The 15,180-nt window shown below is 39.3% G+C and overlaps 1 protein-coding gene across 1 annotated transcript in view; it reads right to left on the bottom strand.

The window, feature by feature from the left end:
- Window positions 1-14,138, bottom strand: part of clybl (citrate lyase beta like) — a 73,623-nt gene extending 59,485 nt beyond the window's left edge. Inside the window, exon 1 of the mRNA XM_084121627.1 lies at window positions 14,054-14,138. Coding sequence (XP_083977753.1) covers window positions 14,054-14,100 — 47 coding nt within the window. The 5' untranslated portion in view covers window positions 14,101-14,138. The remainder of the gene's footprint in view (window positions 1-14,053) is intronic.
- Between the last annotated feature and the right edge of the window lie 1,042 nt (window positions 14,139-15,180).

Genomic DNA, 15,180 nt, shown 5'->3' with positions numbered 1-15,180 from the left:
AGCAATCGAACAAGAAGTCCCTTTTCTGACCACGGCTGTATCCTGTATTTTCCAATTATCACCTTTTAAAGGCCAGCTGGGTGCATTCCAAACCATCAGGGGGCAATTCCATTTGCATTGCTCTGAGACAAAGTCATGCTCAAGTACGCTCGTAGTAAAGTTCATTACGAGTGGAGAGACACCATCATTGCTTTCATTATTTTGGGAACAGGTTTCCTCATTTTCTGATCCCGGGCCCACGTTATTGATCCAATCTTTCGCGCTCTCTCAGCTATGACACCAATCAGAATCGGCACAAAATAAGAGTGCTCAACGCGAGCCACAGGGAAATACACTTCATTACAGAGGAGAAAATTGTCACTGGGGATAAACTGGGCAGTTTGTTATCTCTATGTTAGTTTTCCTCTGCCCTTTACTCTTTATCATTTCCATAAAAGCTTGTCTGGTCTATACCAATGATTATATTTGTATTTTGTACATTTTCTACCATTTTAATTCTAGTCATGCAGTGGAACTCCAAACTGTGAAAGTTTCTTTCCTCTGGGTCATTGGTGTGTTTCATTCTTTCTCCATAATACAGCATTATTTATAAAAAAATATATAAAAAAAAAAAAAAAAAAAAAAAAAATTCACGTTTAGATGGACCCCAGTTCATCTGGCATACAATTATATTGCTATACTACATCTGACCTTACTGGCATTGTGGGTATTTTTACAGCATATAATGCTGTGCCTGTGCATTTGGCACCAAAAGCTAGGGGACGGGAGCTTAGCAAGGAAAGTAAAGTCAACAGGGACACAAAAACAGCATTATGACGACTCTCGGTTGACATAATGGCAGATCGAACACAGTGTAACAAGAAAAAGAAGCGAACAATGGGCACCCGTTCTCACTGGTGGAGATATATCTAAATCAGGAAGCTACTGTGTGAATGAATGGAGGTGGGAGAATGGGGGGGACGAAGTACAAAGGCCCGCTTAGAGCTTTCGCAGTGTCATGGCCCCTGATCTGTCCAGACAGAGCAAAGGGGCCGAGGTGTGAAGGAGGAGAGAGACGAGGGCCTCTGGGACACGCACCCACCTCCACACCAGCAGCCCCTTAATGTGCTGTGTCTAATGCGCCTATTTAGGTTTTGGGGTGCAACAGTGCACAGACTCAGGTTTTTGGGCGGCCTCGGGGTGAGGAGCACGGCTATCACCTATCCAAACAGCTGGGGCCCAGGAGGGTAAACAAAGGCCTGTAGGAAGTAGCGCATGGCTGCGGCCGGGCCTGAAAGGCATGGCGATGTGTCTGAGAGACGGTTACCGTGGTCTGACTACAAGCTAGAGGTCTGCGTGGGATGGATTTTTCCGCTTCCGGAAAAAAAATCAGTTTTTATCCCGCTCCTGCCCGAAACGTTCACGTTTTGTCCCGTTCCTGCCCGCAAAAGTGGCCTACGCAGATTTTTTCAGTTAGTTTCTGTCTCGTTTTGATGTCTATAGGCTATTTAATTTTTCGATTTACACACACACACACACACACACACACACACACACACACACACACACACACACAACGCTTCAGATGTCCAGAACAGGCTTTGCTTGCTGTTATTAAAAGATAATTATATTTTGCGGGAGCCCATGGGTCATTTAATTCTCCTGCTTCCCACATACATTTCAGTATCTTCCTTCCCGCATATGCACTCAGCAATTTAAAACTTGTCCCGCGCCACACTCTGTTGCGTCGGGTTCCCGCGGATCTCGCAGCCGCAGACCTCTACTACCAGCCATGTGAGATGATATCCAATGCCCTGGAAAACAGTTACAAAAAAACCCCAAAAGGATGACCAGAAATTTGACAATCAAAAAGTGACCCCACAACAGGTTTTTCCAGTAATTGTGAACACAAACAGTCCGTTCCAAACACAAGAAAGACCCCCAAATGTTATTTTTTTCCATTTCATATTTAGCGTCCAGTTGCCTTAATTTGCAATTTTGTGATGGGCTCATTGTCAAACGGACAGATCAAAGCTGTGCCAACTGGACTAAGGGGGGTTTGTGGGGACTAGCCAGCACCGGAATTAAAGGGAAAAGGCCTCAAAAGGCTGTTCCTCTAAAGGCTTTGGTGCCATTCCCAGGTCGTCACTTTCAAATGACCTGGTCTGTAATTCACACGTCTTCATAATCATGGCCCTCCATGTCGACTGAATACAAATCCATGCGGATCAAACAAATAAAAGGGCTTTGCTTTTTTTAAAAGGCCGGCCATGCCACCACCAATTTCAGCCTATCTGTTTGTTGGGCCGCTCGGGAAGGTTAAACCGTTTAGAGGACCTTTTCAGCTAAACAAACCGTTCCCCCTCAACCCTTTCAGACATGAGCACAGAAAACAAATGCCGTGGGCAAATTCATGAAGCTGCTTTTCTTTGTTCGGAAGTAACCACAAACAAAGAGTTTGTGTCATATGTTCTTAGCTACAGATAAACCAAACAATGCCAATCACAAACGTTTTTTTCCTCTGGTAAAACAAGTAGGCCTATTTCAATCGCAGCAAAAAAGCCAAAAATGAACCGAGACACCCTCACCTGTTAGATCATTTTGCAGCTGGGGCAGATTCTGATGAAGAACGCTCTTCTGGGGACATTTACAAAGGTGTTAAAATAATTCACTTTGTGCTCTCACGGAATCAGAGAATAATTAGCCAAGTTGTTTGTTGGCACATCAGCTATTAAGTGATAATTAGTTCAGAAGCGGAGCGTTTGAAAATGACTGATCTATGTACTAGTTCCCAAATGAACCTCTATATTTTGTGTAACACTTAAACCTTCACTTAGACACGCATCTCTCAAGTCACCAACAGAGTTAAATATTTCTGACCCAAAGCCCATCAGTTCAAGAGGTGAAAAAAATGAAAGGATTTTAAACAATATGTACTACAAAAAAATTACATATTTTTAGAACCCATGTAGACTCCTCTCCCACCTTCTGAACTGCAGTGACGACAAAGTGAAACAATGGGGTATGCAACATATGGATCACATAAGGGTTGTCACAAATCACATACAGGTGTTGATTGATGGGTATATTGCGTGGCATCGACAATCACCCCCTACAGATATATGACATATCTTTGTCTCCACAATACGCAGCGCAAAAAAAACTTTCTATTGGATTTTTTTCAGAAAACCTACATAAATTCCTTACTCAACTCATGTTATGTGATTGCCGAGTGCAAAAACAGTGGAACAATATTTTGGTACAGAGTTTGCCAAGTTTAGCCTCGCACTACCCTTAAAAAATATGTTGTTGTGCCCTTGTGTGACGTAACCAGTCATATTTAGTGTTCAACCACTGCAAAACTGAAAAAAAGGCCAGTCGTCAAGGACTTCCTGTATCACACCCTAGTGTCCCAGAAACAGGTTAGTGTAATGAACAGCATTTAATCAAAAACAATCTAATCAAAGACTTAACATGCATTAACTACAGTGTACTGTGAGTAGGCTACTACTTAAAAAGCTATTAGAGCTCAACATTGTTACATTCTTGTCCTTTAACGTCCCTTCTTAATCACCTTAAATGCATGAGGCTTCCCTGCTATTTAAAGAAACGTGTGACATGATAACTCAGTTCAGAAAAAGTGCAGCCAAGAGTTGTTGTCCTCCTCCCGACCCAAGCTGCCGAGCGGTCAGGGAAAAGATTAAACAGACAACAAGGTCCGGAGAACAAAATAAAGCTTATACGTCACGGTCACACCTCATCCCAGGGGTCAGCCTCAGGCCAGACCGTGTTGCAGAGCTACACGCGATACTGTATCACAGCTTTCTCAGCACCTTAACAACATGATGATCCCGTGATTAAGACTGACATGAGCTAAGCCCTGCCTGACACAGTCATCACACCCTAACCATGACGTCTCGGTGCGGACACCAGCTGCGTGCAACGGGAAACGGGTCTCCAGTCACTTTAGCAACGCAAACATACGGTCGCAACAAAACAGGCTGTAGTCTATGGAGACTGTGGCTAAACCAGAATGGCATGCAAGAGTAATCAAGAATCCTCTGGGTTAAGCTAAATCAACAGTATTTGTGGCATAATGTTCCCAACCACAAAAATGTATTTTCACTTGTCCCTTGATGTTAAAATCACTATTTCAATAGAATGGCCACCAAAATACAATTTCAGGGTGGAAAAAAATATTATACATACATACACACACATATATATATATATATATATAATTTATTTTACAACTTTGTCACTATGTCACTATGACGCCTCTCTTCCATTGCAAGTGCTGCAATTTAACTTTGATTTTTGCTTCAAGTTGCAATTAGTTTTTATGTTAATCAACATTATGCTACAAAATTATGTTGAATGAATGAGGCATTTAAATAGTGCTTTACAATCATATTGTATCAATCATGTTGATTGAGCTCAACTTGTATTGAACCCTGAGTTTGAGCTGCCCCCCTGGTTTTAACCGCATCCGAAGAGCAAGTCATCCACCCCCAGTTTACAGCCGAGACTGACCTCCTGTATTCCTGTAAATAAGTGACGTGGCTTTAACGGTGCCCAGATCCAGCCATGGGAAAAGGTTTCCAGCCTCATCAGTCCTTCTCATAACAAAAGGACCACATTTCACTGCACCTCCACGAACAAAGGAATTTGACCGGTTCCCAATACGGAACTAAATTACAGAGAATGGGACACTACCTTCACAACTGACCCTTAAACTTAGGGTAAACCTTGTGGCATCACAACAAAGCTACACTGCACCTTTTCACGGCAGAAAAATACAGACAGCTTTTGACAGTTGTTACCAGTTTCGAGGTAAAAAAAAAAAAAAGTACCATCATAAAGCAGGGTCTAGGAAACAGGATAAGCACTCCAGCCAAGACTATAAAACGCTCGCTGGGAACTTGAAAGCCACGCAGGCAAAGTTGAGGTCTGCCATCTGGAAACAATAAACAAACAAAAACGAACCAAACAAATATTGCGTGTAGTCAGGAGGCACTAACTGTAACGGTACCAAAGGCAGCTGAGCCTGGAAACTAGCATCTTAAGGGGGTCAGTGATGCGTACAGATGCGTCCTACGAGGACAGATTTTTCTCTTGAGTGTGATGAGGTGGGGGGGGGGGTGAGGAGGATAGTCTTTGGCTCGGTCGAGTTCCTGTTTGTGGCAGGATCTTGGCCTTGTTCTAATGAGCTGCAGCACTAGCAGGGCAGTGTTGGCCCAGCGATGTGAGCAGGCTCCCATCACGCTCCCCATTAAGAGGCGCAAGTAAACGGTCTCGCTTGCCTGCGTGCTCCCACCTCCAAAGGCTGTACCAGTTCACCCCCCTGGGAAAAGGACAGGATACATGGAACAAGAATTTCAGGAGAAGGCGTTCTACCTAGAGAGCTTTCGGAAGGGCAGAAGGGGACAGAGTGAAGTAAGCACTAGTAATGATATCTATTCAAAAAAGCTAAAAGCTTTTAGAGTACAAGAATCTTTTGGGGCCCTAGGGATGGGTTATTATGCTTGGCTTGTCGTCCAACATTCTACTAGCCAATTAGTTACTATAGGGCAACGCTCACATAACAATAGAATACAGTTGTCAGTCCTGTATCTGAGTCCTTAATACGCTTACGTTCACACACAGTTCAGTTACGGGAGTGACAACCGCATTCTATAACCAAACTCACACCTGTACATTTTCAGGACTCAGAACCGCATTCTCGAAAAAACTCGCACTGTAAGAACAGAAACCGGACTGGACAACTAGTTGTGTCACTAGTGCGAGAGAGCTGCTCTGTGCTGCACAAACACATGTCTACAGTGTGTTGCGAGTTTTCGAGTGTTCTAAGTGCAACTCAGATGCCCCGCTTTCCACCCAGATATAAAAGCTGCTGTCGTTTAATAAAGATTTGACAGATGAACGAGGCTTGATTGGACTGGAGTGATTTTTAAGTTTTATGGATGTCGCCTTCATTGATATTACTTTGGTCACTGTCGCTATGGTTGCTGGTAAGAGAATACGGGCATGACTCCCATTGCATATTCATACAGACATTATTCAAGACGCTACTGTAAGTTGCTGTGCGAATGGAACATTTCGAGACTCATACCTGTAAGTAAATGTGGTTGTCAATCCCAAAAACTGACAATATGAATAGGTCGTGTTTAGGTTAACTTATTTTGCTAGGTTGGTTGTTAAGTCAATACTAAAATAAAAAACAACAACAACATAATGATACCTGGCTTTCTGCAGAACTAGCCTACAGTTTCTGTAGTACTGAGTAAGTACCGGGTCAATCCGGTACCCGCTGATAGGCGGCTGTTTTCAAACGCTCCGTCTGTATTTGTGTGAGCGTCAAACATTTCTATTTACAACACGTTTTTGCAGCCTTGAGCATTGTAGCCAATCACTGACATTTTTGTTGAGCGTGTAAATGCAACAGCCAATCAGAGGCATTTGTTAGTCAGAATCCGCTCAATACAGCAGAGTTTGTACCTGTAATGTGTATTGAGTCTGCGCGCTCATAAATCATTTCGTAATAACCAACAAAGTATAAAATGTATAAAAGAGATTCATTGTGTAGAATATAATGAGTTTTCACTTAGAGAGCTTGTGCTGTGGCTGAACTGAAGTGATATCAGCTTCATTGATTATAAAGATCCCAATCTTTGCTTTCTGTATATCACCCATTTATAATTTGAATAAAAGTACAAGTTTCATTAGTAACAACCAAGTCTGCAGTGTAAGTGCAATAGACCTGCACTTGTTCAGTACCTGACCTGTAATGTGTTTCTTTGTTTTTCATTTTATTTCTAACTTTTCATTTGATCTTTTTAATGCAATGTTTACTTAATGTAACAATATTTGAAGGATACATCCTAATGTTGTAATGTGTTATTTACTCATTATTATTAATAGCATTAATAATCAACTAATTTAATTTATTTAATTGTTTTCAAATAGTAAAATACATATTATTTTTTTTAAACTATTAAAATAAAACAGTTACAATAGCTTTATGGTACCGAAATTGGAAAAAAACATGAAATTTTACTGGTATTGGTAAATTGTGACAACCCTTATTGTTGAGTGGCTGAATTCAGTTTCACCCCTATATTTTGCACTTTTTTTTTTTTTTTTAAAGATGCGGTTTCAATTTAAAAAACAGTCCAACTTTTAAAAACAAGACACTTTCTGTTCAAGGTCTTGCATATAAAAATGCATTCGATGAAGATAAGGTGAAGCTGGCCGGCCTAATTATACAGGGCTTCTTTCTAATGGTGAACTACCTGTTTAAACATCTTTAAAAATACATTATTTGCACATTCCTAGCCGGTACAAATTCTCTGTGCTGAATATAAGCATCTTAAGTACATAGCTTCTGACATTGGGACAAACTACTTTCTAGCCTGAAGGTGAAGCTAAATGACACTTGAGTACAGGAGTAGCAATAGGAAAGAGGAAGTAAGGTGTAATAATTGCGGGGGTGATATCCATAATTAGTAATTTACTCCAAATTTTTTTCAGGTTTGTCATTCTCCTAACACATGTCTGCTGAAAGCAGAGAAAACTGATTAACTCTCTCCAAATCCCACAGACGTGTGAATACCTGAAAAAAAAAATCAGTTTCAGCCAAACCTTGAAAATCAATTGGAGAGACAGTATTGCATTCATAGCAAAAAAGAAAAAGAAAAAAGTACTAATCTGTTAATTTAAACAGGCAGCGGTACTGTGCTTAAATAAGCTTTTAGTATTTTTTTTTTCCTGAAAGAAAAATCTGAAACAAAAAATAATGTATTTTTTTATTTTTACCTACAAACCGTACTTGACTAAAAAAAACAGACAATTCAGAATAATTAATTTTGTCCATTTAAGCAACACTATGCACGTTTATATAGACATTTTGGCAGAACAGTATTTCTGTGAATCTGACAACAGCTGTGTTACTTTCGTATGATAAAACAGTGTAAAATAGACACGATTCCCTGAGGGAAAAAAAGAAAGAAATTCACAGGCAGGACTCGGGAGCTTTGTTCTCCACAAAAAACAAATCCAGAGCTATTAAAAGCCTGTTATGAAAAGAGAAGTCCAATAACCTAAATTTGACATTTAACAGTTACTATAAAATTAACATTTAATCACTTATTCAAATCCATAAACAAACTTCCTAGCAGCATAAGCCAAACGTTCAATTTGGGATTGCAATAATTCATCCAACACAGTGAGAAAAGAGCCTTAAACCAATATGGAAAAATTACAAAAGCATTTATAGAAACTACAACTGGTGTTTTAAAAGTCCAAAGCACTTTAAAACGCTGTGAGAGTATACAGCTTGCCCAGGTTGTAAATAAGCTACAAACACTGTTCTAAAATCCAAGCTATAAGACCGGTCAAGCAAGGCGATATTTAGGATCCCCAGCGCCACCTATCTTCCAAACACTGTCGAATGTAGGGCTCGAACCTCCTGCTGCGTAGCCTGAACCACGACGTGCTCATTTCCAAAGCTAATGAGAAACGGTGGAACGTTGGCTGGCTTGGTGGAGCCTCACAGACACAGAGAGAAGGAGCCCGGCCCAACCTCAGGGCTCCTATCTCCCCATTTCCATGTGCTGCACCATGGGAAATCTGCTCCTATTATTATTTCTCCTCTTATTGCTTATGTTCTTTTAATATTTCATTCAGTCATTAAAAAAGGGATGGATATGATTTCATTGCACGCTTCATCGCCGGAGACTAATTTCACTGTAAGTGCTGTTTGCTCTGGCCTTTAAATTAGAACTTAAGATCCGTGTTTCTACATAAAATAAACTGCCTCTAGTGATTTAGGTGGAGAGAGAGTAGATTTAGGTTTGGCATATGTCAGTCATGCACTTATTCAAATATATGTTTATTTGGGGAGGGACAGTAGTTGTATGGTTGTACTTTATACTAAAACAATATATTTGTAGGACAAGAATAGAGCTTATTACCCTCAAAATAATAAATCAACAATATTAAATTAGATTCACTGATATCACACTGTGTGTAGCCTACATAGCCTATGGCCTACACACAATGTGTATATTTTATAATAATGTTTTTTTTAGATGTAGTAATAAAATTAAATATATATAACATTTTATTGTATAATGCATTGTACAAATGCATATTACTATTCTAAATTGTATACTTTTTTATCAATTATAATGTTAATGCTACTTTCCTAATAATAATTGTATTAATTATGATGTTAATGCTATTTCCAAATATTAACCTAATATGTTTTTATTATTAGGCTATTGCTATAAATGCGTATTTTATTGCTATATAATTTCTAATAATAAATGATATAACAACAATTTATTTTTAAATCAACAAATATACTGAGAAACAAAAACAAGTTAAGAATACAAGTGTATTCTTGTCAATAAAATAGGAACCTGAATCTTTTCATTGACTTGCAGGGCCTGCACTGCCTACCTGGTGTGTGACCAAAGGGCAATAATCAAACGTTGCAAACACTGACACCATGGGGACTGAGAGAGAACTGCTTCCACAAACCTGAGCATCTAAATCACTACAAAAATTCCTTCAGCTGCCTTCCATAAACTCAGCACTAAAGTTGACAATTATGATGTATAAGACAGAAAATGCATGTTGATTACGGTAGATCTTGGCACAGCTTGGCTCTCCCAGTCCAGGTGTCTCTCCAGAGCTCTGCCTGGAGTGTGATGAACTAAGCGTGGCAGACGCTGTGGCAGGAGATCATGCAAGCCAACGCACACACCTCACACTGCAGCCAGTTCACCTGATGCAAGCAGTGACTCAGTGGACTCTCCGTAAACGTTTTCAAATAATTGTTCCGTTCGGTTTAGTCACGCACACAACAAAGCGTGTTAATCAAAAACAGCCATCAGATGTAACACCTTTTTGTTTCCTTATAAACATTGCCTCTATTTTAAGAGCTGTGTAACATTAGTCATAAACTACTGCACTTTTTTTTTTTATTAATTGGGAGAAAATGCATTAATATTACTGTTAATTATGTATCTAAGTCAAACGAATTTAAATTGTAGCAAACTGGCTCTATGGTTTCTCATCATTTTCTTGCCACTCACACGTTTAAACTCGTGTGAATCAAAGGCAAAGTTTCAACATCCCATCGCTGTTATGTCTGAAAACAGTGAATATTCCCAAAACTGTTAATTCAATCCGAGCACAAGCTCGATCGGTGAACCGCACGAGTCCAGGGGTCTGGCTCAAGAACAAGATTCTATTGTTGCATTGTTCACACATTCCTGAAAGGCCATGTTTATACAGATGCGAGTCCACGGCCTATCTGAGGAGCCGCTCTCTGGCCGAGACCCTCCGTTGATCAAAGCATTTAATGCAAGAGCAGAGGCACTTGTTTGGGTCGGTGGGGACTCAGAGCACAAATCTCCATCTGTTGGCCGTATGGACCTTCTCAGTTACCTCCGGGACAAGAACGCTGCTCCGAACTGCCATCCCTCTAACATTCAGTTTACTCAGCTGGCTCCCAATCCTGTTACCTCCCCTTTGTTTTCCCCCAGAACATGTGTTAAGTTAATGCTCTGTAACAAATTTCAAAGGCCCAATTTAGGGGGGTCAACAACAGGTAATAGACCGATATATTGACGCACTGATCTGAAATGCGAGAGCAAGACGGACGCAATACCGATATCTGTTTTTTTCAGGTTACGTGAAGTGCAGAGACAAATAAACACGTCTCAGAACCTCACACACTTTATGAGGGAGCGGCATAAATAAATACAGCTTATACTTATTCCACACTAAAACAACCTCAGGCTTGCTTTGATCACACTGGGTCAGCCGGTTAACCCACATTTCGGTTACTGGGACCTCTGTATAGGCAGAATTTCGTTACAGTGTGGCTCTGGTTTTCTTTCGTAATTGGATTAAGGCCACACACCTCTGCTCCTGTTACCGGCACCAATCAATGTGGAAATGAGTTGTCAACACATCACTATTTACTCAGCACTCATTTATTTTTCTATGGGATGCCAAAGGCTGCACCTACACTAAAAGGCACCAGATGAGGGGGGACCAACGTCTTTGAACATTTAAAATGATCTGTCCTGTCCTGTTGACTTTGTTCGGAAATGTCACAGTCCTTCCACACACACAAGGAATATTAGAACAGGAAACAACAACAACCCTAATTTATCCCTTTCATGCGCTGCCAACGCAGTTGATATAAAATTCTAACTCGGGACAAAGACGTACATTTGATCCAGTAGTTTAAAAGCAAATAATATGAACAATTAACTTGATGGCGATGGGCACAGTGGGATATTTTAGGGTATGGCATTTAGCATTTAATAAAAGTGAAAATCTTATTATATAAGCAAAAATCCATCAAGTTTGGATCCCGAAGAGAAGTTCATTAAAAATGTTTCCTAAATGAAGGCAGCTAGAACGCCACCTTTGATTTATGCTAACAAAACCCTCTGAAATCGCTTTCCAGTGCTTCCAGGTATCCGAGGGCATTTGCACAGTTGCTCTTAATTGAAAAAGTTATAGTAGCACATTACACTTCATGGTTTTATAACCAGTACTATAAAGCCTTGGCAGGCCTCAAAAGGGGAAGCTGCCCATTAACTTATAGGGTCCAGGCTCGGGAAGTGTAATTGACAAGCTCTAGGCTACTTTCATCACTTGTCGAGTTCATAGCGTCAATCCATGTTTCCTCTGGGATGCTGTTGCATCTTTGACATGAGGGTGTTTGTGACATATACCAGTCTGCTTCCAAGCCAGTGGCGCTCGGCTCTCCATAAAACATGCACACACACACACACACACACATTCCGCTCACGGCCCTCGGAATTGGGTCCAGCCCGTGCAGTTAGCCATGTGTTCAAATTTCCTTCCAAGCCAACTCAGTTTGCTTTGTGGCTTTTGTGGAAGGAGAAAAAAAAAACACTCACATCAGCTCACACAGTTATTAAACAAATGGGAAGCTGATGATAATCCAGGACCTCTGTATGTGTGCTCAGGCAAACTAATTTAACAGCGAATGTGTGAGAAATGCATTCCTTTAGAGAAGCTGAACAAATGGATTTGTCTTCAAGGGATAACAAACATGAACTGCTGGTTTAATTAACGGAGTTAAACACATCCTCCTGGATGACCTCAGGCACCGAAACTGTCATTGGACGCACCACATATTCACATACTAACTGCAAATATGACAAACCCTGGCGTGACAGTCACAGTTCACACTGTACATTAGCTGGCCCATCAGTGGAGCGCCTCTGGAAATTCATCTGCTATGAATTACAGCCACCTGGCACCATGTCCTGATGACCAATGCCCAATATGGACAGATTACTGGGACCTTAAAACCATGCCTTCTTTGTAATTGACATTTAAACTGTTTGAAGTCCCTCATTAAAGTCTCTCAAGAGGAATTAGACACAGATGTACCATGTAGAATTACAGTACTAATTTGCTTTAGTGATTTTGACTGGTTGTTTAAAATACCTATGGAAAAGACAAGCTTGTCGTAATTTTTTTTATTCTTAAGCATAGAAAATGTAATGCAATTTAATAGTCATTGATTCGTCATGTCTGAAGAATGGCGAACACACTCTATCAAAATAACATTTAAGCATGGTCTTTTTTTCATTTTCAGAGATTTATCTAGTCAAAACTGGGACTTTATTCATGTTGACAAGTGTCTTACAAAAAAATAAATAAATGCATTCATCGATAATAATGCTGCACGTTCTTTAAACTTAACCACAGACAACTCCAATAAAGATATAAATTAATACAAAAAGTTATAGAATAATTCAATATTTTAAGTACAGTATATATAAAGAGAGAGCTGTGTAACATTACATATATCTTTATGCATATACATTATTGATAAAAATTTCAGGGTCTGTCTGTAAGATTTTTTTTTTTAATGTTTATGAAAGACGTCTCTTATGCTTACCAACGCTGCATTTATTTGATCAGAAATACAGTAAAAACAGTGATGAACAATAATGTTTTGATATATTTTTGTAATTTATTCCTGTAATGTATTATTTATGTAATTTATTCCTGTGATGCAAAACTGTATTTTCAGCAGCCTTTATAGTCAGTGTCACATGATCCTTCAGAAATGATTCTAATAGCTGATTTGCTGCTCAAGAAACATTTCTTATTATTATCAATGTTGAAAACAGTCGTGCTGCTTAATATTTTTGTGGAAACCATGATACATTTTCTTTTTTATTTCTACTTTGATGAATAGACATCTCAAAAGAACAGCATTTATTTTGAAATAGAAATCTTTTGTAACATTATAAATCTTAATCAATTTCATGCATCCTCGTTTTCATTTTCCTTTTTTATTACAATGAGAGACTTAAAACAGTTTGAATGTAAATTGCAATGAAGGCACGGTCAGGTAATGTAGTATCAGTATGTCATGTCTATGTATTTATCTATTATTTTAAATAGTCGTGTATTAAACGGGATAATTTACAGGCAGCCTATCTGGATCGCAAACAGATGACAGGTGTATCAGCAAGCTAAGCGCTACTCGACACCTTGCTGTCTCTTTCTTCTTACATAGAATCATTTCAACTCAAAACAATATTTCATTTGCTTTGGATAACGTACTATTCGAAACAGGGATGATTCCATTCTGCATGTCTGATTAGGAAACAGGAGGTACGATTGACCAGTAGTTTTGGACACTTAACCTCTGCTTTCATATCATCAACCAATTCACATATTCTGGTAAGACAGCAAACGAGACACATGGATGATGGAGGAATATTAACTTCGATTTTAAGGCAATGTAACGTTAGGCGTTTTGTGGCAGAAACAATTAATCAGGAAGAAACAGACAAACTGTTATTCTTGTCAAAGAAAGCATCCAAAAATGTGTCAATGTCATAGGCTACTCATAAAATAGGACTTTTTGTCATGTCACTTTTCTTCGCTTGTTTATATGGGACGCCTTTTCATTACTAATGCACCTTAAAACCGAGCAGTGTCATTGACACACAACGTATAATGTAAAGAGGAGAGAAATCTCCAGTAGGTTTAAACTTACAACACAGATTCTCCTCTGTAAGCAGCACGTCCTAAGCGCAGCGCCATGTCTTCAGCTTCCTCAAATGATGTATTCCTATTGGCTACCTGCGTCGCCATGTGTAAAAGTAATGACTTTTGATTGGCCAGAGAAAAATGGGTGACTATGAAGAACCGCCCTTTTCTGATTTAAAGTGGCAGGCAAATGCATGTATTCTAGTAAATAATAAAAATCCATATTAATGTTCTTTTTTCTTTTTCTTGTTAAATATTTACTCAGCCTTTTATATTTTATTTTTCCACCTTTTAATGTGATCTATATCATCATGTCTAGACTAGTAGACGTTAATGTATGTTTGGAGACAATGTTCAGGAAATACTGCCATACTACTTATATTATTGCTGCAATATACAGTGCACATTATGGTAAATAAAATATCTGCATGACCTACTACTACATTTGCCAATAATGCACAGCATTCAACCAGAACATAATGTGTGGGATTATACCACAATGCAATGCATTAAACTGAGCTTCCATTTACAGTGTGGTGTATAAGGTAAAAATCAATCTTGAATTTTAACAAAAGTTGACTCATTAACCTAAACTCACTGAGTTGCATTTTTTCTTAAACACAGAACTGGATTTCAATGCAAAATTACTTTTTATTTAAATTTCTATTTCCATAATGATATTAGAATGTCACTCACTAAATTTAATACATATCACATGACAACAATTTAGCACACTACTGTTGAAACATGTTTGTTTTTTTTAGCATATAGTGTATACTGAGTTAGTAAGCTGTTATTCCTTTCCAAGCATAGCCTCAGTTTGGTGATGATCCTGGTTGTCATGTCTATGCGCTGACGTGCACGACACCATGACTGTAGAGCACTCCAGGAACCAGCGCACAGCGGTGGTGAATTACTACTACTACCATCAGCCAGGTCCATGCGTGGCAAACAAATGACACGCAATATTTGCCATGATTAAGTCAGCAGGGGACTCTGAGGAAATGTCAGGTTTCAAAAACCCTTTCTCTGACTATATACAGTATATGTGATGGTTGTGCACAGCATTGCTTGCAGGAGAGGAACTCTGTAAGAGCCAAAAAAAATACCAAAAGAAAAAAACAACTATGGCAC

The sequence above is a fragment of the Abramis brama genome (assembly GCF_963993115.1).
Source record: "Abramis brama genome assembly, chromosome: 8".
Classification (NCBI taxonomy): domain Eukaryota; kingdom Metazoa; phylum Chordata; class Actinopteri; order Cypriniformes; family Leuciscidae; genus Abramis; species Abramis brama.
The sequence above is the reverse complement of the archived record's forward strand: the minus strand, read 5'-3'. Positions and strand labels throughout refer to the sequence as shown.